Here is a 23482-nt window from a genome sequence, read left to right as displayed (position 1 = left end):
GTGAAAAAGCATTTTGTAAGATAAATACTTGCACATCAGATGAGTTTCACCAACAACAGTACAGGCACAAATGACAGCACAATTCCGTTCACTGACCACCCACAGAGATAAAATAAGAATATCTTGCAGGGAAGGGAACAAAAAGTCTGTTTATGATATCAGATGTACTTTGTGTTTATTCAGCAAAATGTTCTGTGTGTGTTGGTGTTAATTAGCAATTTGGCATGTGCACACAACTGAAAATCACAAATGACTATATGAAACAATATCATTCATTTGTGTGTGGAAGAAAAAGAGGGTTTGAGTGATGTTCCTGGTTGTTCCTATCTTTTTAAAATCGCTGTCAGATTGTTGGTTGGGTTTGGTCTCACCAGCTGAATGCTTATCACATCACAGGTCTAGCCTGCTGCGAGCCCTTTCGATAGGGGGTTCTGGAGGAGAGTCAGGCTGCCAGCAGGGGGCTGTGGCTCTTGAAAGCTGAACCAGCCGTTCACAGTTGGATCACTCTCTCAAAAAGAATGAGATAAATATGTTTTCTGTGACTCTCCCTTTTTCCATCAAGACCTCAAGAGTTTGGTTCCAAGGATAACAGCAGGACCCTAACAAAAGCAACTGCGGATACATATACCTTTGTGTCCTGGTGTTAACCTGGGCAGCACTATTTCCCACAGTGATCTGATGAAAGTGTGTATGACTCATTAAAGAACTGTAACTGTCATGTGTGAATCACATCAGAGTTTAAATGGAACTGAATTGGACATGTGCTATGAACAAGACCATACGTTCCCTAAAGGTGAATATCACACCCATCTCAAGCTTTTTATATTAATGTGATCAGATTATTCTTTGAGTCTACAACTTCTTCTACCCTAACCATTTGTAGCTCATTCCTGTTGCAGGCAAGTCATCACATGCTGTAATCACCATATTATTATTTTTTATCTCATCCCTCATTTTAGGTGAAGCAGATAAAAGCTTGCATATCTCCATCTTGGAGGACATAAACACTTACCTTGCTGGAGAAATGCTAAAAGGTACCGGAAAGGAGGATGGCTGTCTTCTTTATCCAATGGCAGGGTGTCCTCACAGACTAGATGCCTATAGGACAGGTCAATATTTCAAATATGTTAACGAATGATTAATGGGATAATATGCATAACTTTGGACAATTATCAATAGCTTTTTTTTCAACTGTGTGAAATTGCGAAGTTATTCTTGATTGCCATTCTCACACACTTAATGCATGGACTTAGGGTAGGATAGGCAGACAAAACACTTAAATGCCTAAGCAGAGATAAGAAGAGAAGGAGTTGGAAAGCAAAAAATGCCTGCCTGTTTGCACTGCATACCAGAGGTGGTGCTGTGGGTTGAGCCGGGTGGTGGAGATTCCCTTCAGCTTGCTGTCAGACTTTGGGGCCAATTCCCTAGCAATTTCTGCATGAAAGCAAAGATCTGTAGTTAGGTCCGACATCTTCACAATTTCTTCCCACATTCTAAACTCAAAATGAAAGAGTCAGTGTTTAAAATGTCTATCACAATATGTTCACACAATTGCTTGATTAAATGTAATAAAATAATTAGTTACAATTTATTTGAATGTGTCCTACTTTATAGTTATTACTATAGTAAATACATGTAACGTGTAACAAGGACACGTTAAAATAGTGCTGTGTTACCCAATAATTGAATATAATTAAATACTTTATAGTAGTTCATAATAGTTTATAATAGGTTGCAATCTAAAGTGAGGTACAGGTGGGAAAATGTAAACCAGTAGACTAATTTCACTGTAAAACAAAGCTGCAAGCAGAAATTATAGGAGCACCAAAATTTAAGAGAACTAAAAAATATATAATTTGTTGATTTTAATAAAAATTATGTTTCAACGGCATGGTTTCAATGACACATGCAAAGTTTCATGACAGTATGTCAAAACTACTATCGGTAAAGATGATTGACAATTAGTATACAGTTTGGATTGGCAGTACTGTATACTGTTCTGGGCAAGAACTTCCTGCACATCCATGCGGCCTAGCATGGATAACAGCAGGGAGAGCAGCAATTACCACCCTAAGGGTAAACAGAACAGAACCAACATAATGCACTGCAGATATCAGTGCACTTCAAGCATCAAAAATACATTTTGGTCCAAAAATAACAAAAACTACGACTTTATTGAGAATTGTCTTCTCTTCCCTGTTAGTTTTCAAACCTCAAATAAAGATTCAAGCGCTTATGAATCGCGTGTAAAACTGCCAGACTGCTAAAATCACGTGACATTGGCGATCCGAATCATGAATCCTTGAGGATTGAAAACAAACAGGGAAGAGAAGACAATTGCCAATAAAGTCGTAGTTTTTGTTATTTTTGGACCAAAATGTATTTTTGATGCTTTAAGAGATTCTAATTAACTAACTGATGTCACATATGGACTACTTTGATGATGTTTTTATTCCCTTTCTGGACATGGACAGTATAGTGTGCATACACTTGCATATACTCTCAGACTAAATATAAAATATATTAAACTGTGTTCCGAAGATGAATAGAGGCGATAAATCAATGTTTTTGAACTTAGGTCGCACAGAAAGTTTTCTAATTAATTCTTGTTATTTAATACAGAAATATGAATTGTACCTCATCTTCAACATTATAAGCAGGCGCGCATCTTTATGCGTCATCAGCATGAAATGAAATGAGATTAGCATTTTTAGAGACTGCCGATCGATCATCCCAAAGTGATTATTGGCCGTTAGAGATTGGTTGCCGATCAATCAGTGCACTCAAGGGTAAAGTTGATTTCTCAATTCATCACCTTTTTAAGGGAGGGATATTTTTGTCTTCCCAGGTATAAAACACCATGCCCTCCCCGCATATAGCTTTCTGACACAAAACATGTCTTACACATTCTAAAACATTTTAAAACAATATATTTTTTATGTGAATGAATGACATCTTTTTGAAGCATTTTTTTTTTCTTCAAAAGTCTTTGAAGACTTAAATATTTAGTATGGGTTTTATGGCCTTATTCCAGTGACTTTTTTTCACAAGCCACACATAAACATAATTTTCTCAAAACTACAAACTTTTAAAAGGAGGTTGTAAGGAGGTGTAAGGTTGTGGCGAAAACTGTTACTGCAATCACTTTCAAATTACTGTAGAGTGTTGTATCCCCTTTCCCCCTCAACCCCTGACTCGAGGTTGCCAGATAGGCTGCAGGATCCAGCAGGAAAATTTGTAGCTGCAGCTGTGGGAACTAGAGCACAGCTGGCAACCCGGATGCTAAAACACTACTGACTTTGTGATTGGTAGATAGGTGGGGGGTGGCGCTTCAGGTCAAAACACAACATGTCAACATCAACATCAGTCGAGGGCTGCAACAACAACTTTTAATTGACAATATCCTGGCCGGACTACTGTTCTGTGATATAAGTATTTAAAATTAACATGATTTCTTAATGTCTAGTGACATATCAGGGCCATTTTATGATTTATTGAAATACATTTCTTACATACAGTTCCTTTAAATACATGCTGCTCACATATTATTGCTGCATAATCTGTGCTGAATACAGTGTAATCAGATTTTAGCCAGGAAAACGTTACAAGTAACAAAAATAAGCACAAATGTCAGAGCATGTCAAAACACTTCCAGGGTCCAGAAAACACATCAGACCCCAGAGGGTTAAATCTTGGAATGTAAATGGTCCAAGGTTTTTTTTTTCAGGTTAAACCTCGTCATCCTTCGGATAACACTTATTTAATCTGAAAAACTTTATACTAAAGAATCCAGTGAGTGAAAGGCCACAACAGCTATTCTAAGAGGCTGTTCACAAAAAAAAAAAAAAACAAAAAAAACATGTTTTTGCATTCCACTGTGCTGCTTTTCCATTGTTTTTCTATGTAAATATACAATCAAGTTAACAGAAGTTTAACTTTTAAAAAGCACTATCTTGCATTTTTCTTCCCACTGTCCTGCATCTCACGATTTTAACCACAAAATGCATTCTGTGTGAATGGCCCCTATACTGCACATAAAATAAATTGATTTCCCCAAAGGTTGTCTTTGGACTTTTTTCACATGCCTTTCTTTTTGATGAATCTAATTGGGCCAATAAGGAATTCGCCAAAAAGCTTGTCTCAGCAAAGTCCAACTTGAATCACATTATTTGGTTTGATAGGTGGGGATCTGTGTAATGGGCCAAATCTTAGACACAAACTGCATGCTTTTAAAGACTAAGCAGACTAAACTGTCAGTGTTTGAGTCAAATTGGGTGTGTGTGTAGATCACTGTTTATTAACCAGTAATGATATGACACATTTCAATATGCCCATCACTGAAAGTCCTTGCAGTTCATGAAGTGAATCAGATGTTGATTGATTAGCTTCTCTGATGATTTCTTTTTAGTGATGCATTCGTCAGATGGGTTCAAACTAAGATTTGTCTTTTTGACCTATTTATTTAAAGAACCAGTTTATAGTAATTTTTCCTAGAAACTAGACTGGTTGCAATGTATGTTGATTTGCATTTAGCCCACAAGGGCTTTCTATCTTCAAAAGAAAGATATTTTTTTTGCTATTTTTTGTAGTATACAGATAAAAGAAAAAAAAATATTTCATCACATTCAATACAGACTGCTAACTCACCTTCACAACTCAATAAGGTAAAATATAATTTATTTAGCTAGTGCTAGTCCCATTTTACAATACACGTTTAGAACAATGGGAAAACTAATCCAGTTTTCACTGAATAACGACAAAGATAAGGAAAGTCATGTTGGCCTCTCAGATAAAATGTTATTGTAACTCTGAAGACTTAATAGGGGCAAAATGGTGCTGGGTTTCAGTTAAATTGATCAAGATGTACACCTGAGAAAAATAGCTACTGTAGAGCTCAAATTGCCAATGAATTGGTGTAAATACTGCATGTGCTTTTGAGGGGTTCCCATAGCATAAGATGACGCAGCATCAAAGTGACCAGATTTAGTGCATCTGATTTAGATTAAAATTCAGCCACTGACGCACCTAAGCGACCCAAGTGTACACATGACAGCAGTATTCAGCCATGTAGCATGTTTGGCTTTAGATTGCAAAGGAAAGTCAACAGTAAATGAGTCATGAATAATGGACAATGCAACCTCTGTTGCTCTACTTTCTCAAGAAAGAAGTAAAAATATAAATAAAAAAAAGACAGACAGACATTCTCTGACATTTTTTTTACTGTTAACATTCAAATATGGACTTTATCATTCAGACCTCAGAAAACTCTGAGTTACCGCTAAATCAGTATGTGGCCCAGAGCATCAATAAGTCATGTCAGTCTGTCAGACATCCGTGAGTAAAAACTGCAGAGCCACTTTAGTTGTAATTCTAAATTAGAGAGACACTGACACTGTTTGTTCCTTTTCAAGAGTACTCTCGTATTGCGCGAGTACGCTATACGCTAGGGATGCACCGATACCATTTTTTCAGAACCGATCCGATATTAAAAATTCTGAGTATCGGTCGATACCAATACCAAACCGATCCGATACCAATGCAGTTTTGTTTAAAAATTCTATGTAGAATTTCTAAACCTTTGTGTGTTGAATTGAAAATCACTCTTATTTTAATGAGGAAGCAACATGATGGGGCAGAACAAGAAAGGCTATTAATAAGGCTTTCATAGCACAAAAGTATTATAAAATAGAGTGGCACAAAGCGCGTATGCGTATCCCGTGTGCAGGATGATCCGCTTGAAGCAACACAGAGTCACATGCTCACAGCGCTCTGTGCCTCCGACCACATTGAGAAGTTCAAAACAAGATATAGACGCGTAGTGTATCTATGCAGTATTCTTATTAGCCGTTTATTTTAAGAGTGTAACATTTCAGTTACTGTGTGTGAAGAACAATACAATAACTAGTCCAGTGTTGTGATCTAACAGACACCCGGTAGAAAGTATTATGATTTACAGCAATAAATGCCAGCAAGATAAAGTCATTTTTTGAGAAACCATATAGTGTTATCTACAGATCAAGCATAATAACAGGAACAATAAATAATCTTGGAGAGAGTTTCATCGTGTTGACTGTCGTAACCGAACGCGACACAGTTTAAAGCTGAATGGAGAGTGACTGACAGCCGCAGCAGAGGGCGCATGCACTGACATGAATTTGAAAATGAATTTAATGACTTAAATATTAATCTGTGTTCACATTAAAATATGGAATGGCTTCAGAACACTTATAATACAGTGCACGAATCATTAATGATGCTTTATAATGTTTTTGTGCCTTTTGTGGGGCACTGGGGCTTAACAATAACACAGAATATTATGCGCACCATATCGAATTTGGATCGGTCCTGTCTGTCCGATACCCGATCCAGCAAATAATGGCGTGTGTGTGTACGTTCTGCACGCTACCTGACGCGCTCTGCATTATAAGTGTTTCATTCCGCTTGCGCTCCTTGAGCTTATAATGCTTTTGTTCTTTAGGTATTTTTTACACACTGTTTAATGTTTTAAAAACCATAAGACATAACCTAAGCATGTTGTGTACATTGCCTAATCATAAGCTTGTTCAGAAATGGTGATTACATGTTGAAAAAAAAAGAAAAGAAACATCTCTCTCATTTTCTCAAAAAACCTAATTTAAAAAAAAGAATATTTGAATATTCGATTTTTATGAGCCTAAATATTCGAATACAATATTTTGGGAAAATGCCCATCCCTAATTGGAACTGCACAAACCTATAGTGAAGATGCTGAGACTGAGAAGTCAAGCCACCTGCTTTATAGTTCTAAGGACACCGGTTCCTGACCTGCCTTCAGCCCGCTGTTTTTGCTGGGCCATCCGGCATGCTATATCCTTTATAAGCTGTGTATGTGTTTGACGCTGCAACACACATGCACACGCACGCACACACACACACACACGCACACACGCACACACGCACACACGCACACACGCACACTCACACACGCACACACAAAAGCATGGTGTTGTTTCAAATGCCAAATGCCTTGTGTATCCTGTGCCTCATGCAGAGGCCCTCTCTTCAGTGGGAATCGTTATATCCTTTGCACCGCATGCACTCTCTAAGGGCGGCTGCCCGAAGCGCGATGAAATGGCGCTGTCAACCCTGCTGGCTTGACTCTTCAGCTTCAGTGAGGACTCACTTCACTTTCCCTCTTCTCTCACTCGGGCTGCGCAGAAAGAAGCACAGTGGACAGAGAATTCCAGAGCGGATGAGCAAACCCAAGCCGGAGCTCTCCCCCCGTGTCTCGCTCTCAGAATACCCTTTGCCGGTCTTGTTCACCCAGGATGACCAACGACCCTCTTAGTTAGCGGCTGGTCCCATTTGCTTCGGCAGACCAGAAGTGGAGGAAGAGGAGGATGATGCTCGTTGCATCCGGAATTGAGGAATGGTCGACCCTGCACCTTCTGTTCAAGACAGCACCAGTGGTGTCAGAGCCGCCCTCTATGCTGAGCTCATACACCTGCTGACCAAGGCCGTCAGAGACCTTGGGCTCAAATGGTTTCATCCTGAGGAACCCACGCGAAGCAGGCTGGATGAGTGGTTTCTGCAAGGCTGCCATCTCCACCACCGGCTTGTTTGGCCAAGCGGTGAAAGGGCTCGCTGAGCACTTCACGGAAGCACATAAGGTGTCAAAAGCCATGCAGCATTTTCTCCCAAAGAGCTCCAGCTCTGCTTCGGGCTGCCACACGAAAGCACCGCCCCTTCTGTCTTCAAAGACAGCACCGCTGGCCTTCCAGCCGCGCTCAGTGAAGAAGACTCGCCATGTTTCACTTTCTGCGATGGAACGCCAGATTGAAGGGGCCTTGACACAAGATTGATTTGAACACCGAGCCTCCAAAGACAGCAGAAAGAGAAAGTGGTTAAATCCAGCCACGGCCGGATTAACATCACAGACTTTCTTTATACGTCTCCCAGTCCCCTTTATTCAAGTGGCTGGAGATGTCAACATTGCAGACAACGAGCCTGTTATAAAACACGCACGTCTGACCACAAATGCTGTTTTAACGGTGACCCTAATAAAAACACAAAAAGAGCTTTTCCTCTGTTCTGACTGTAGGCAGTGTGCTGTTAACACATCGCCACAAAATCACAAAGATTATCCCATTGGTCCTCTCGTGCTGGGTGTGTTCTAAATGTAGAGCGTGCACCCACTATACAGTGAGTGCCACTACACATAAACACTGTCCCTACAGTGTCTCAAGCACAAGACTTAATTCAACCCTCTTGCTATGCAGGCCGAGGCCTGGGAGGCCACCCCCATTATATCAGAGTGGGTGTTGAACATAATAAAAAGAGGTTACTCGCTACAGTTTGTTTGCAGACCCCCGTGCTTTCGCACCGTGGTCGAGAGCCCTAGCAAAAGGGGTTGTAGAAATTTTCCCTTAGCAAAGAGCCAGTCAGGCTTTTACAGTCGCTACTTCCTCGTTCCAAAGAGGGATGGCGGTCTCAGACCCATCCTAGATCTCAGACATCTGAACAAAATGCTTATGACATGCTCGTTCAGAATGCTGACATCGAAACAAATCCTTGCGCAATTTCGCCAAGGGGATTGGTTTTTCCTCAGTGGATTTGAAAGATGCTTACTTTCACATTTAGATAGCACCCTGCCACAGGCCATTCTTGAGATTCGCTTTCGAGGGAAAGGCTTATCAATACGAAGTCCTATCATTCGATCTATCCCTAGCACCCCTTACAATGCTAGCAAAGTGCATGGATGCATCCCTTTTGGTTGGGATGTCCAAAATCTTATTTCATGATACAAATAATTTACTTTTATAATTACAATATAGATATTTAATGCTATCTTTTTTTTAAATAAGCAACAAATGCAAATTATAAACAATATGACCGAAACAGTGCTTTATTTTTCAGCTACATTAGGTCTATTTAACAGTAGCAAGTCAAGAAAGAAATTAAATAATCAAATATTATATATCAGGGGTCTCCAAATCAAATATTATATATCTGGGGCTGCTCTTCTATCAGCTTGAATCAGTCGGCCCGTTCTCCTCTAACCTCTAGCATCAACAAGGCATTTTCGCCCACAGGACTGCCACATACTGGAGGGTTTTTTCCCTTTTTACACCATTCTTTGTAAACCCTAGAAATGGTTGTGCGTGAAAATCCCAGTAACTGAGAAGATTGTGAAATACTCAGACTGGCCCGTCTGGTACCAACAATAAAGACAAATAAAGATGCATATCTACTAACAGTGCTTTAAGTGTAAGAGATATTTTCCCTGTTTGTGTTGTTGTTAAGCAATATTTGTTTGCTTTCACTTTGAGAACTTATTAATGCGCAGATCCAGTACTTACTGACACATCCTAAACTTTTTTACTCAAGTCAGGATATAGACATATGCATAATGTGTACTTGATTGTTCAAGAGTAGGCTAATGAGCCTAGAAATAACACATCCAATACACTCATGCAAGCACTGACAGACAGCAAACACACGCCATCTGACATCGGAGTTCACATCACTTTTATTAACTCTTTTTAGTGCAATCGGGTATATCATACTTTTATTTGGTCATTATGCAAGATGGTGAATAGATTCGCCTTCGCTTTCACGATCGCGGAAGTGAAAGAACCGTCACCTGAAGATTAAAAGCCGTTTTATGCATCTGTGGGGTACAATCAGAAAGAGGCTTGTGCCAATAACACAAAAGCTGATTGGCTGCGATACAAGATGCATGCTGGTCTAATTTGTAGTTGTAATACAGCAAACAATAGTTGGACTAGCGAAAGAAAGAACTACAACACCACGGAATAAACACGGGAGCATTTCAATGAGGTAGTGTTACACGGACGTAGGAAAAGTAAGACTTATTTAACATTATTTAAGACCTAGAATGCAATGCTTCAGCGAATATAAGATGTTTTAGGCCTTACATTTGTTTTTATGTTTTATGACCTTGTATGGGAAATCCAGACATTTTTATGACTTTTTATGGCCTTAAATTCTTATTGTTAAATTTATGACTTTTTATTAGTTTTTATGACCCCTCGGAAACCCTGAGTATCAGTGCACTGTGCCCCCCTAATGGAAAGGCTATTTAGTTATTTTGTGGCAAGTGTGGCTTCAAGCTATGCTGACATTGTCAAAATGTCATTCAAAGAGCATTGATGGACAACAACAAAAGTATTACTTACTGTAACTCATCTAAGCATTAAACCCATCCTCCTTCAACTTTAAAACATCAAATTCAGCCATCAACAAACAAGTTACTTTTAAAGCTTTAAAAAAAAAACACAGCACAACAGCACTGCTTAACCAAAGAAACCTTTCAGACAGTAAGTTTCAAAACAACCTGGGAGAACAATGTCTTAGAGAACAGAGGAACATAAGTACCTTTCTAGCAAAGCCTTTAACAGTTTATGGGTTCTGGTGTGATCGTGCAGGTTTGCACTGAACAACATCAAGAAGTTGAAGACCTTACTAACTGGGAATGCAATAAAACTTCTTGTCCAGGCCCTTGCCATTTCTAGGCTGGACTGCTGCAATTCTCTTCTGGCTGGACTTCCAACATGTGCAATTAATCCCTTTCAAATTATCCAAAATGCAGCAGCTCGCCTGGACAAACCCAAGAGAGCCCACACCACACCGCTGTTTACCTCTGCTCTGGCTCCCAGTTGCAGCTCACAATAAGTTCAAAATTGATTTCATTGGTGCTTGCCAACAGAATGACTATGGGCTGCAAACCCTCCTGCCTCCACTCTTTCTTACAAATCTACATGCCCTCAAGGAGCCTCCAGTTCAAGTATATGAGTGCCAGGTGGTACCATCAGAGAGAGGCAAAAAAAATAAAAAATAAAAAAATAATAATAATTCACACTCAAGAACGTTTTTATTCACTGTTCGTTGCTGGTAGGAATGCTCCTTCCAACCCTATGCGGACAGCCAAATCACTGAAAATTTAGATGATGTTTCAAGAAAAGGTTAAAAACGAATTTCTTCAATGAATACTTAACTTGAGCATACTGATTAATAGTAAATTATAGCTTGTATTATCCGAAATGACAGCTGAAATGTTATAATAATAGTAATTATTATGTTTATTACCTCTTATAAATAATTCGCTTTGGATAAAAGCATCAGCTAAATGCATAAATATAAATGTAAATGCTGCAGGTGCACTGATCAATTACAAAAATGAAATCCTCCAAATGGGTTGCTGTGAAAAAATGGTACAAATGGGTTGCTGTGAGAGAAAAAAAAGTGTCAGTTTCATTCAGACCAGACAATGTGCCCTTTTTTTGTAATCAGGTCAATGTTTTGTTTTGCATCTGCTGTATTGTGTCTTTGAAAACACCCTTTTTTCAAAGATTTTCCTCTGTTTTCCAACAGTATGTGGTGAAAATGAATACCCTGTAAAAGAACACTGGGATGGACAGGTAAATACTCCTGGTGTTTTGTCTGGTTACAACTAGTTCCTGCAATGTGCAAGAGTATTAGATATCCGTCAGCTTCTAAGATCACAGTTGCTATACCAGAAGGTTACTGTTTCCACAAGTATCTGTTCTGAGCTTGGCGTACTGGTGGATGGTCATTGAAAGTACATTCCCTGTAAGTTGATCCATAAAAAGTAACTCAAGAGTGAATTTTCAAATGTTGTTTTTAACAGCTTACAGCACATGTCGGAAACAAAATGGTTATTACCATATCTGATTTTCAGCTCCGGAGGCTTCCTCAGCACTTGTATAAAAAGTGACGTAAACAGTAGAAGTGCATGCAAAATGGATTTGCCTTCAGAGCACAGAAAACAGCAGCATCTCTACATGCTGACAACAAAAACCAAACCAAACTCTTACAGAGATAGGCCAAAGTAGACCATTTTGGAAGGAAACAAAAAATACCATAAGCTATGCAAATTTGTTAAAAAACCTACTTAGGTTTGTGCAGGAAGAAAGACAGGAATTACTGATGAATCATTTCAGTTCTCTAGTTCACAATCGGTTCTTCCTTTTGGCAGACAATAATTCAATTTATTGTGAAGGCAATTGTGTAATTTCCTTCTGTAATCTAAAGCTGGGCTCAAACTAGAGGAGTTTTAGGCCGATTTTTGCCTGATTTTCCACTCTAAATCTGAGAAAAAAATCGTTGAGGACCTTGATCAGTTCCGATGTTCGCCGCAGATTATCTGGTAATTTGAGGAGTTCACAGTTTGAATCTTGCACCTTCCAATCTGCTCTTACAAATCGGGGTCGTCCCGATCATATCAAACATGTTTGATATTTAGGATTTTAAATCGGGATGATGTTGTTCTTATTTTATAACTAACTGTTTACTTACCTTTTTTTTGGTAATTTTGATTTAAAGTTTGAAATCAAGCTCTCTTGTATATGTAAGCCAAGGTTGGTTCCCAATCCTGTTCCTAGAGATCTACCTTCCTGCAAATGTCCGCTCCAACCCTGATCAAACACACTAGAAACGGCTAATTAAGATATTTCAGGAACACTAATTACAGATGGGTGTGTTGGATCAGGTTTGGATCTGAAATCTGCAGGGAAAGAAATGGGCACACCTGATTTAAGCTATTGCAACGAAATTAGCCCATAACACAAATACATAAAGTGGCTTACATTTAGAGATAATTCTGAGATAATTGTAATGGTAATTTGGATGTGAATAAAAGCCCAAAATAAAATCTGTTCGTCATATAAGGCAATCATGTCTCTTCAGAAGACTTGGATTAAACCGCTTGATTAATATGAGTTACATTTTTTCAAGCTTCAAAAAGTACAACACACAAAAGTATTGCCAATATAATTTCAATAGATAGACAAAAACTTATGAGATAATCAGGGCTCGACAATAAGGACTGCCTAATGGCCCAGGGACAGCATGAATGACGCTCGGGAGAGTTGATGGACATTTAGTGCGTGCCCAAAAGCCACAACTACACACAAAATGTCAAAACACCTGTATTGGTGAGTTTCCTCATAAACATATCCTGTTACGTCTTAAGTATATGTAAAACGGCTATAAACAGAAATAAAATGTGTAACCGTATACTGGATCTGTGCATCTTTTAAAGGGTTACTTCAGCGATTAGCATATGGCTTTGTATCAGTAGAAACCCTGGAGTATATTCAAATGATTGTGCTCCCCCCCCCCTCATATCCCCCTGAGACGAAAGATTTATGCATTTTATTTTTGGAAAAATTCCTCCCGTCACGCAAATTGACGATATTTGCGTCATCTTTGGAATGTTTGGCCAGAGGCTAAAGACTACAGCCAGCAGAGGGAGCTATTTCCTCATGTTTTCAACCCGCACATGGGGGATCGAGATCTCACTCACAGCACAGGTTGCAGCTGCCGGCATTAATTTAAACGGATGCTAAGCAATGTAAGTGTTTTAACTTCTCAAATTAATTTCTATGAAAGTTACGCTTCCAAAAGCATGAATTGAAAACGCGCCAGACTGAACACGCATTGTGAATGTATGCCGCGAATGTGATCGCGATTACCTCAGCCCTCATCACAAGAGCTCATTAGCTCATTTATGACATTAAATGTAATCTGACTCCTGCAGCGTTAGTCCTGTGAGACTCAGACGGCAACTGGATCGTTATATTGAACAGACACGTTCAGTTTTTAATTGTAGTGTCTGTTCTCTCAGTCACTGTAATCCATTAGTGGTGGCTTTGGGAATGGCCTCACAGGGCAGCGAAGCATTGTGGGAGTTGTAGTCTTTCAACCCCATGAGACAAAAATACATTTTCTGTCTTTTCTCAGTCTAGAAGGCACCAAATTCAAAAATAATTTCACACTTCTAGCTCAGCACAGCACCCTTTAAGTGGTCACACACCACGCAAAGTGGAGTGCGGCTTCTTTAAAATATTGAGCACCCCCATATTGCCAAAAGTGGACTATCAAAATAAAGTGTAACCTTACTTTTCAATACAATCTACTACCACCACCACCACAAAGAATGACAACTTGGGTGGACACATAACTTCCTACTTTTTGGGAAACCACCTTCATTCATTCAGTACTTGCTTCTAAATCTTGTTTGAACTATTTGCTTTATTAAACAATAATCAGTCATAGTGAACTGATAATCAATCAGGCAAACCTGCTAATCCACTGCTTACCCAACATTTTTAAATAAAGGGTTTTTTTTAGAAGGAAATGAAAAATAGCAAAGGCTTGGCTAAGAATTTAGTAAACCACAGAGCATTAAAAAATGAAGTCTTGCCTGTTAGCTTGCTGAAGAACCATTTGCAGCGGGCACTGTTTCGCACTAGTAGTGTGTAAGCTGCTGCCCCCTCATCAAACTCCAGATGGATGCTCTGAGATCCCAGACCCACCTCCAGATAGCTGAGTTCACACAACCGATGGCTGTCTCTTTTCCGCAGCCAGTCTGAGGGTTGCCCACTTCATCAGAAGCAAGAGACAGTGAAAGAAAGGGAGAGGAAATATGGAACATTAAAATAAAAGTGATTATAAATATGGTTCTTGTTTCTCTAGTTTCTATTATTTAAAAACATTAAATTCCAGGTCTGTATACACAGATCAGACATATCATTATGACCACCTTCCTAATATTGTGTTGGTCCCCCTTTTGCTGCCAAAACAGGCCTGACCCATCGATGCATAGATTCCACTAGACCCCTGAAGGTATTTTGCTTATTATTTATAAAAGCCAGGTAATTTGGTGGATAAAACATTGATTAAAATTAAGATACAATTTAAATAAAACAAAATTAACTTTAATTAATAATAAATAAATAAAACGTAGTCTAATAAAGTGATTCAAATCATTTCTTCTGACATTGCGCATCTTGTGTGTCCTGTTCACTTTTCATAATCAACGTTCATTAAATAGATAACTAAACAGGTCTACGTGTTTTGATGGCTACAACAAGTATAATAGGCTACAGAGAAATTTTGTCAGAGGGGTTCAGTAGAGCTCCGCTTTAAGGTAGGTGAGTTTTTCAAGTTATGTCCTTTAGCTATGCAGGCTCTTTTATTGTCTAAAACAGTGTAAACAGCTCAATAGCCCCTTTTTAAAAGGTTTAATGCATCCATAATCCATTGCATTGGCAAAGTCAAAACTGTGATGTGCAGTCAAATGTCCTGGTGTATGCTGTTTAAACGAGTGTCCTCACCGATATGCTTGTTGTAGTCCTATTTGAGTGATAACTTGATGATGGAAGCGCAATAATTTAAACGAATATCCCCCGCCCCCCCCAAAAAAGGCACGCTCCGGCCCTGATTATAACTACAAACTGCCTCGCGAAAGTATTCGGCCCCCTTGACCTTTTGCCACATTTCAGGCTTCAAACATAATGATATGAAACTGTGATTTTTTTTTGTGAAGAATCAACAACAGGTGGGACACAATCATGAAGTGAAACGAAATGTATTGGATATTTCAAACTTTTTTAACAAATCAAAATCTGAAAAATTTGGTGTGCAAAATTATTTGGCCCCTTTAATTTCAGTGCAGCAAACTCTCTCCAGAAGTTCATTGAGGATCTCTGAATGATCCAATGTTGACCTAAATGACTAATGATGATAAATAGAATCCACCTGTGTGTAATCAAGTCTCCGTATAAATGCACCTGCACTGTGATAGTCTCAGAGGTCCGTTTAAAGCGCAGAGAGCTGAAGAACAAGGAACACACCAGGCAGGTCCGAGATACTGTTGTGGAGAAGTTTAAAGCCAGATTTGGATACAAAAAGATTTCCCAAGCTTTAAACATCCCAAGGAGCACTGTGCAAGCGGTGACTTCAGACCACTGCAAATCTACCAAGACCTGGCCGTCCCTCTAAACTTTCAGCTCATACAAGGAGAAGACTGATCAGAGATGCAGCCAAGAGGCCCATGATCACTCTGGATGAACTGCAGAGATCTACAGCTGAGGTGGAAGACTCTGTCCATAGGACAACAATCAGTCGTGTACTGCACAAATCTGGCCTTTATAGAAGAGTGGCAAGAAGAAAAAAGTGTTGTTTAAAGTTTGCCACAAGCCACCTAGGAGACACACCAAACATGTGGAAGAAGGTGCTCTGGTCAGATGAAACCAAAATTGAACTTTTTGGCAACAATGCAAAACGTTATGTTTGGTGTAAAAGCAACACAGCACATCACCCTGAACACACCATCCCCACTGTCAAACATGGTGGTGGAAGCATCATGGTTTGGGCCTGCTTTTCTTCAGCAGGGACAGGGAAGATGGTTAAAATTGATGGGAAGATGGATGGAGCCGAATACAGGACCATTCTGGAAGAAAACCTGATGGAGTCTGCAAAAGACCTGAGACTGGGACGGAGATTTGTCTTCCAACAAGACAATGATCCAAAACATAAAGCAAAATCTACAATGGAATGGTTCAAAAATAAACATATCGAGGTGTTAGAATGGCCAAGTCAAAGTCCAGACCTGAATCCAATCGAGAATCTGTGGAAAGAACTGAAAACTGCTGTTCACAAACACTCTCCTTCCAACCTCACTGAGCTCGAGCTGTTCTGCAAGGAGGAATGGGCAAAAATGTCAGTCTCTCGATGTGCAAAACTGATAGAGACATACCCCCAGCGACTTACAGCTGTAATCGCAGCAAAAGGTGGCGCTACAAAGTATTAACTTAAGGGGGCCGAATAATTTTGCACGCCCAATTTTTCAGTTTTTGATTTGTTAAAAAAGTTTGAAATATTCAATACATTTTGTTCCACTTCATGATTGTGTCCCACTTGTTGTTGATTCTTCACAAAAACTTACAGCTTCATATCATTATGTTTGAAGCCTAAAATGTGGCAAAAGGTTGCAATGTTCAAGGGGGCCGAATATTTTAGCAAGGCACTGTATAAGAAAATAACATTCATTTTCCCCTTCTTCTTTTAAAATAGTTTCTTGTTAACTCAACAAAAACATCTCCCTTTAAATAAAACAAATGTGGGGAAAATAGCTCTTATAATTAATAACTAAATAGAAATAAAAATGGCGATTTAAAATAGGCTAACGGTAATGGGTCTCACTACAACAATCCTTAAGGGCTTAAAAAAATATCTGCCCTCTTGAAGTTGCCACCGCTGTTTAGCATGTTTTACACAGTACCTTTGTAATGTGTCATTTTTCCTAAATCCAAAATAATTCCATATAGCTGAAGTTTCCTCACTTTTTTTTCCTCCTTCGCCATCGTATTTGCTAATGGCACAGTGTCGCAACTAAATTGACACCTCACAAATCAATCTGAGCGTAGCTGACACTTCCTGGGGCTTCACCTGATTGGGCAAATAGTATGAACAGGCCAGCCATGTCTTCAGGGATAAACGTGATAGGTCAAACGTTTATTAGGCTATTTGTCGCATGTAATAAAATGTTTTCCCTTATTCATCATGTCAGGCTGTCTGTTGGGATGTGTTCAGTTCTTTGTAAAAATTCTTTTTATCCATGAATTGACAGAAAGAAGAAATTAGAGGAGATTAAACTAGATTTGAACATGCAGTAAACATACAGTGTTAAACCAGTCACACACTGGACAAGCAGCACCACTCAGCATTGTGTAGAAGGTGTGACAACATGCAGGTTGCTAGACACATCATTATTTAGTTGCACTAGAAACTGAATTTATTATCATGCAGGTAAAGTTAAATTTCCAAGAAAGAACAAGTTTATGAGTTTGAAGTTTGGTGTATGAAAATTTGGCAATTTCCCTATATGCAGCATCTACTTTGTTCAAGCTGACATATCGCAAAACTATGTGTTGAGTTTTAGGACAAGCTGTTATCCAACATTACATCAAGGTACATTGTACAAGGTACATTAAGGATTGTAGTTTTTTTATAAAATGCTGCATCAGTGCTGTAATAATCATGTAATAGAACGCAAGCCAAATAAAAATCACGCAGACGTATGTTCAAGTGTTTATCCAGTAAATTTGGGTTTCGCTTGTTATTCGATGCTATAAAATCCGTCATGATTGACTGCTGTTCTTGAGATTGAGTCTGGGTACGGGAGTGTAGGTGGAAACTTGATAGCACGGCTCCACTTCAGGATCACTACTGCGCAGATTTGGGCTCCGTATGACATATTCGGCAATGACCATTACTGGAATATTTTGGCTTAATTTTTCTACAGTCAAAGAAAGCTGAAACACAGTGTTCAATCTTTTCACAGTCTATGCTCATAAAGCTCAGCACGCATCTTTTTTCCTCTTCTTATTTTCTATGTAAGCTGAGAGTGCTGATATAATAGTCCGACATCACAAGAGCTGTTCTGTTTTTATGACAGGCTTTCAGTCTATGTATTAGTGGTGTGAATTTTTCAGTGACTCTTTCTGCAGATTTCACTTCTTGTTGCTGACATACAGCAGTTTACAACATTATTAGGGTGGTGAATCTTTGAGTAGGCAACAAATCAAATTGATTCAATTCACGTCATTTCATCAAAATTCGATGTGATTTGATTTATTCGATTCTACATTTTATATATGCATTCATAAGATTATTAAATATATTATTAAAGTCTTAGTCAGAGTGTGAATTACACAGCGGCCTTCAGGGGTCAAAAAACTTGGTAAAACTAATAATAACGTTCAGTTGTAAGTCATTTATAAGTGGTTAGTTAGTGATGAACTAATCATTTACAAAACATTCATAAATAATTATCAAGTGATATGCTAACATTTTATGTATGTTTTGTAAATTCCGTTACATGTAATTTACAAATGATTAGTAAATAATTAACTAATGATTTATGAAACATGACTATGCGTTCACAAATGATTAATGCATGATATGTTAATTATTTTACATATATTTAGTAGATTCAGTTAAAAGTAATGTACAATTGATTAGTTAATGATGAACTAATAATTTACAAAACTATGCATTTCATAAATGTTAATAAATTGTTACATTTTTGTATGTTTTGTAGATTCAGTTATAAACTATTTACAGGTTGTTAGATAATGATAAACTTATCATTTACAAATCTTGACTAAGTTCATAAATGATTAAGTAATATGCTAACACTTTGCAAATCTGTCATCAAGTTATCTTTAAAAACATATCATAAAATAATCGGTAACACTTTATTTTAAGGTTCAGTTATTAACTATTAACTAGTTGCTTATTATCATGCATATTACTAGGATATTGTCTGTTTATTAGTACTTATAAAGCACATATTAATGCCTTATTCTGCATGACCTTATTCTACATCCATTAATCCTACCCAATACCTAAACTTAAACAGGGGGGTGAAATACTGTTTCATGCATACTGAGCTTTTTACACTGTTAAAGACTTGGATTCCTAAACATAGATAAAGTTTCAAAAACTAATGTTGGATGTTTGATGGAGTATTTCTGTGTCAAAAATACTCCTTCCGGTTTCTCACAAGTGTCGGATAGTTTTTTTCGAGTATGGCTCGACTTGACGTTAATAGAACGGAAGGTCCTTGTATGGGCCGTACGGGCTCTTCTCCCGGTAGGGTGCGCGCGCGCGTCACTAGAGCGAGAGAGGAAATGCATGACCATAAACAGTCTCTCAGGTGCAGATCCAGTCGTCCGTGAACACTTATGTCGCGAGCCGCGCTCCACTTTACTCCTATGGTTGACGTCGAGCGACTTCAACGCTTCAGCACAGCATTCCGGGAAGGCAGCGCTGCATTTGAACCGATTTGAACGCAGAAATGACGGGAAGCTTCACAACATCGTTTCAGTCTCGTCTCAAAGTGGATTTACACGCCACTGCTGTCACAGGACTTCACCAAATCATACCAAAGAAGTGTGTTTTTGACGGAGCGGTCCCAGCGATAAAGGTTCGGTCCTGCTTTGGAAGCAGCTGGTGAGTAAAACTGCTTCAAATGTCTGTGCTGTTGGCTCGTCGGATGAGTAAACATCAGTAAACGACACGATCGCGTGCTACGTCATTCAAATGCGCTAACGGTTACTCCATTGCTGTTCTATATATAATGTTACACTAGTCTGACGTGCAAAACCGTTTTGCTTGCTACCTCTAAGGTCTAGTCGCATACAATAGTCCATAAACCGAATCATGTCCTCATAAACTGCGAGTAGAGACACACAAATGTTGACAGGCCACTAAATACAGTACATACCACAGAGACGGACGTCCTGATGTTGCTGTTTCTTCTGTTCAATTTATTTCTGCCTCAGATTTGATTCTGGATCATTATCTGTATTAGCTGAGATAGCCATGAGTTTCTCCACGCTTGAGGACATCACAACTTTGTTCGCGATCGTCATTCTTTAGCTCCGCCCACTCGATACGCCTCCAGCCGCTCGTTTTTTTCCGGAAAGACTCGGTACAGCCTATATTTCTTTTATAAATATAATAAAACTAAAGACTTTTCGGAGATATGAAGGATGCAATACTACTCGATAGGTACTCAAGATTGACATGAGATTGACTGAAACTGAGTGTTTCACCCCCCCTTTAAATGCTACAAAAACTACCTTACTAACTATTAATAAGCAGTAAATTATGAGTTTATTGAGGCAAACGTTGTGGTTAATAGTGAATATGTGTTCCCCATACTAAAGTTTTACCAAATAATCAAACAGATCATCATAAAATAATCAAACCGTAAATGGTAATTAAGTTACTAGTTGATATATTATTAATCATTGAAATGTCAGTGTACCATTATCTCAATAAACAACTGTTAATCATGAACAAATGGTGATCAAACCATTATGAATATATATTTTATTATATATATTATTATATTATACAATTTATGTAGACGCATGAATAAATCATTTACAAAGCTTTATCACCCATTACAAATGATCTGTACATGTAAACAAGGCATTTACAACGCTTTCTGTGTCCCCTAATCTAAAGTGTAACTATTCATCACTTGTAAATGTTTTACACATCATTCGTAGATCTTTCTCACCCATCACAAATGCGTCCCCTGATTGCTACAACAAATCTACATGTGAAAATTAAATTCTGCTATTCCTCACCTGTTGCAATAGAAATGTGTAAATAGGTAATTCATCTAATTACTTTAAGCATTTAACTCCAATTTATCACGTAACCAAATCCCTTCCCTAAACCTACCCGTTTGTGTTTTATATATAAAAAACAGGCAGATGACATATACAGATACAACTGCAGAAAAATTTATTCAAAAAGTACAAATATTCCAAGTGTCCCGAGGCCAAACGATTGGTTTGTGTGAAATAAATACCTAAAAGCTATCAGCAATGTCGAGTCCATCCACCGGCCGATGATAAACACATTTCAAAATTTGCCACCCGGAAGAAACGCCATGTCAGCTTTGACAGCATTGGCTGTCGTGTGTCTCGTGACCAATTGCATCCTTATGCCAGATGTGATTATAAAACACCGTTGAAACTCGTGTGTCATGACCGATTGCGCCATGCTAAAGAGTCAGGTGTATTATTTGAATGAGAAATATGCGTTCCTAAAGGGATCATCATTTCTAAAATCAACTCTGTTCTTTGCATAAAGATATTGTATGACTTCAGAAAACTTGGATTGCAACATGAGCTAATACTTTTATACTGTTTTTGTAATAAATACATGTGACCTGTACATTTATTTGCCTGTTATGTGTTTTATATTGTTAAGAAGTGGATAGGTTTAGAGTAGGAGTTGGGTTAGTTGCTCCAAAATTTAAAAGTAGCCTATAAATATTTATAAAATCATGTTTACTTTTACAAATGCAAATAATTAAATGCGTCTTGATCTGACGCATTGGGATATGCATCAATACATTATATACTATACGTATGACCTATTTCAATAAAACTTCAGAAGGTCTATTTTATTTTATATAAAATAACAGTGACCTTTCCATTTCAACAGTAGGCCAGTGACCACAGTGACTATGCATTTGACAATTGCTTGAGTGGTTTGACTATTCCTGTCTGGATAAAAAGCTGTCACCTTCTCATGTGAATAGCAGCGCCCATCCTGAGGAAAGCTCAAATGCGGGCTGCTCAAAAATGTGTCAGTGAAAGCTACGGAGGGAGTGCAAGAGCAAGCCAGTGAAAGGTGGTAAAGAGTGCAGCAGTGCGTCTGTGAAGAAGAGCTGTGAGGGCACAGATAACTGCGCAACGACTTCATTAATTTATGTATTATAATCGAATGTTTATTTTAAAGCACTGAATCACTTTTGAATCACGATTTAGTTCGATTCGTAGCATTTTAAATCGATTATAAACCGAAATCAGTGATTCATGATTAAATAATACGTTTCAAGATTGATGCATATGCATCATCAGGATTTGTAATAGATGCATCAAGAAAAGTGAATCGGTACACCCCTATTCAGTAAACATCTGCAATCATGCTGGGTATTTTTTCTAGACTTACTTAAAAGTTGATTTTAGTGAACAACTGTTAGCTGCTCATTAAAAAATGAAGTTAACTTAAGTTGCTTACTCAGACTGTGAGGTGATTTCTAAGATGTAGATGTACTGGTCTGAGACAACCATGAGGGAATGGAACTCCACTGCATCTCCAAACTTTATAATGGACATCTGAAATCAAGTGAAACCACAAAAACTACTAATTACTAATAATTCCAGCTTCTCAAAAACTCAATGAAGCACATAGAAATGCAGCATCTACTTCAAACACAAAGTAATCATGACTACAAACTTTTCAAGCCTGTTTGGAATAAATACAAAAAGAATGCAATTAACTAGTTTGCTGGAGTGCATAAGAAGTGTAATGATTGTATTTTAAGCGTTACCAGCACTTTGGAATTTGAACTTAACAAAGGGAGACACTGGCACCAAACTATGAGAGAGCAAAAGGCTAGTGTGGAGGGAGTGTATCAATTCAATTTAATCTCATTGTCCTGCTGTGGGCTTCCTTGAGGGATTGCTTCTTTGGAGAAAACCAAGTGGTTAAGGCAGTTACACCCATGTCCTTGTAGAGGGCACCCAGAAGGGGCAGGTTTAACCATATTTAGAGTGCAGGACCCAGCAAAATAATGAAACTACACTTAGCCATTCAGAAAGTTCACAATTAAGAAATTCAACCATTTTCCATAGAAATGATTAAAGATGACTTTGGCTAACATGTGAACTGACATAATATGATGGAATGTGGACTGTGAAAGTGAAAAAATATAGTATCAAACCTCCATGAATAAAGAATCTAACATGGCTTGAATTTGTTTGACTTGCACTATTCACAAGTTTTTTTTTCTTTCTTTTAGGTTTATGGTCATGTTCTCTTGCCTTTAAAAAGCAGCGAAGCTCCTCTTCTCCCCCAAACACTTCCACATCCAAGAAAAGCTGGAGCCGATGGTCCACTGTCTCTGACAGCAGGTCAAACTGATCTAAAATGAAAAGATGATCAGAAGATGAAAGGTTCTGATTAAAACCCTACATGGAATAAAAAGGTATGATACTACTAAAATAGATATACTGAATTAACATGGTAATAACATTTAACTTTTCCTTCCTGTGACAGAGCAGCACATCATTGCTTTTTT

General features: G+C 38.3%; 1 protein-coding gene across 3 annotated transcripts in view; it reads right to left on the bottom strand.

The window, feature by feature from the left end:
• Positions 1-23482, bottom strand: part of stk11ip (serine/threonine kinase 11 interacting protein) — a 62242-nt gene that overhangs the window by 13495 nt on the left and 25265 nt on the right. For 2 of the 3 annotated variants that reach the window (XM_067459361.1, XM_067459360.1), the window contains exons 20-24: positions 23226-23326; positions 22420-22517; positions 14228-14406; positions 1350-1434; positions 1013-1098 (exon numbers count right to left, since the gene is read on the bottom strand). In XM_067459361.1, the coding sequence (XP_067315462.1) occupies positions 1013-1098; positions 1350-1434; positions 14228-14406; positions 22420-22517; positions 23226-23326 (549 nt within the window). Of the gene's footprint in view, positions 1-1012; positions 1099-1332; positions 1435-14227; positions 14407-22419; positions 22518-23225; positions 23327-23482 lie in introns of all 3 variants that reach the window. The other variant, XR_010908591.1, reaches the window with a different exon arrangement.

This window comes from Pseudorasbora parva, chromosome 12 (assembly GCF_024679245.1).
Source record: "Pseudorasbora parva isolate DD20220531a chromosome 12, ASM2467924v1, whole genome shotgun sequence".
NCBI classification, from domain to species: domain Eukaryota; kingdom Metazoa; phylum Chordata; class Actinopteri; order Cypriniformes; family Gobionidae; genus Pseudorasbora; species Pseudorasbora parva.
Note: the sequence above shows the minus strand (reverse complement) of the source record. Positions and strands in the feature narration are given on the sequence as shown.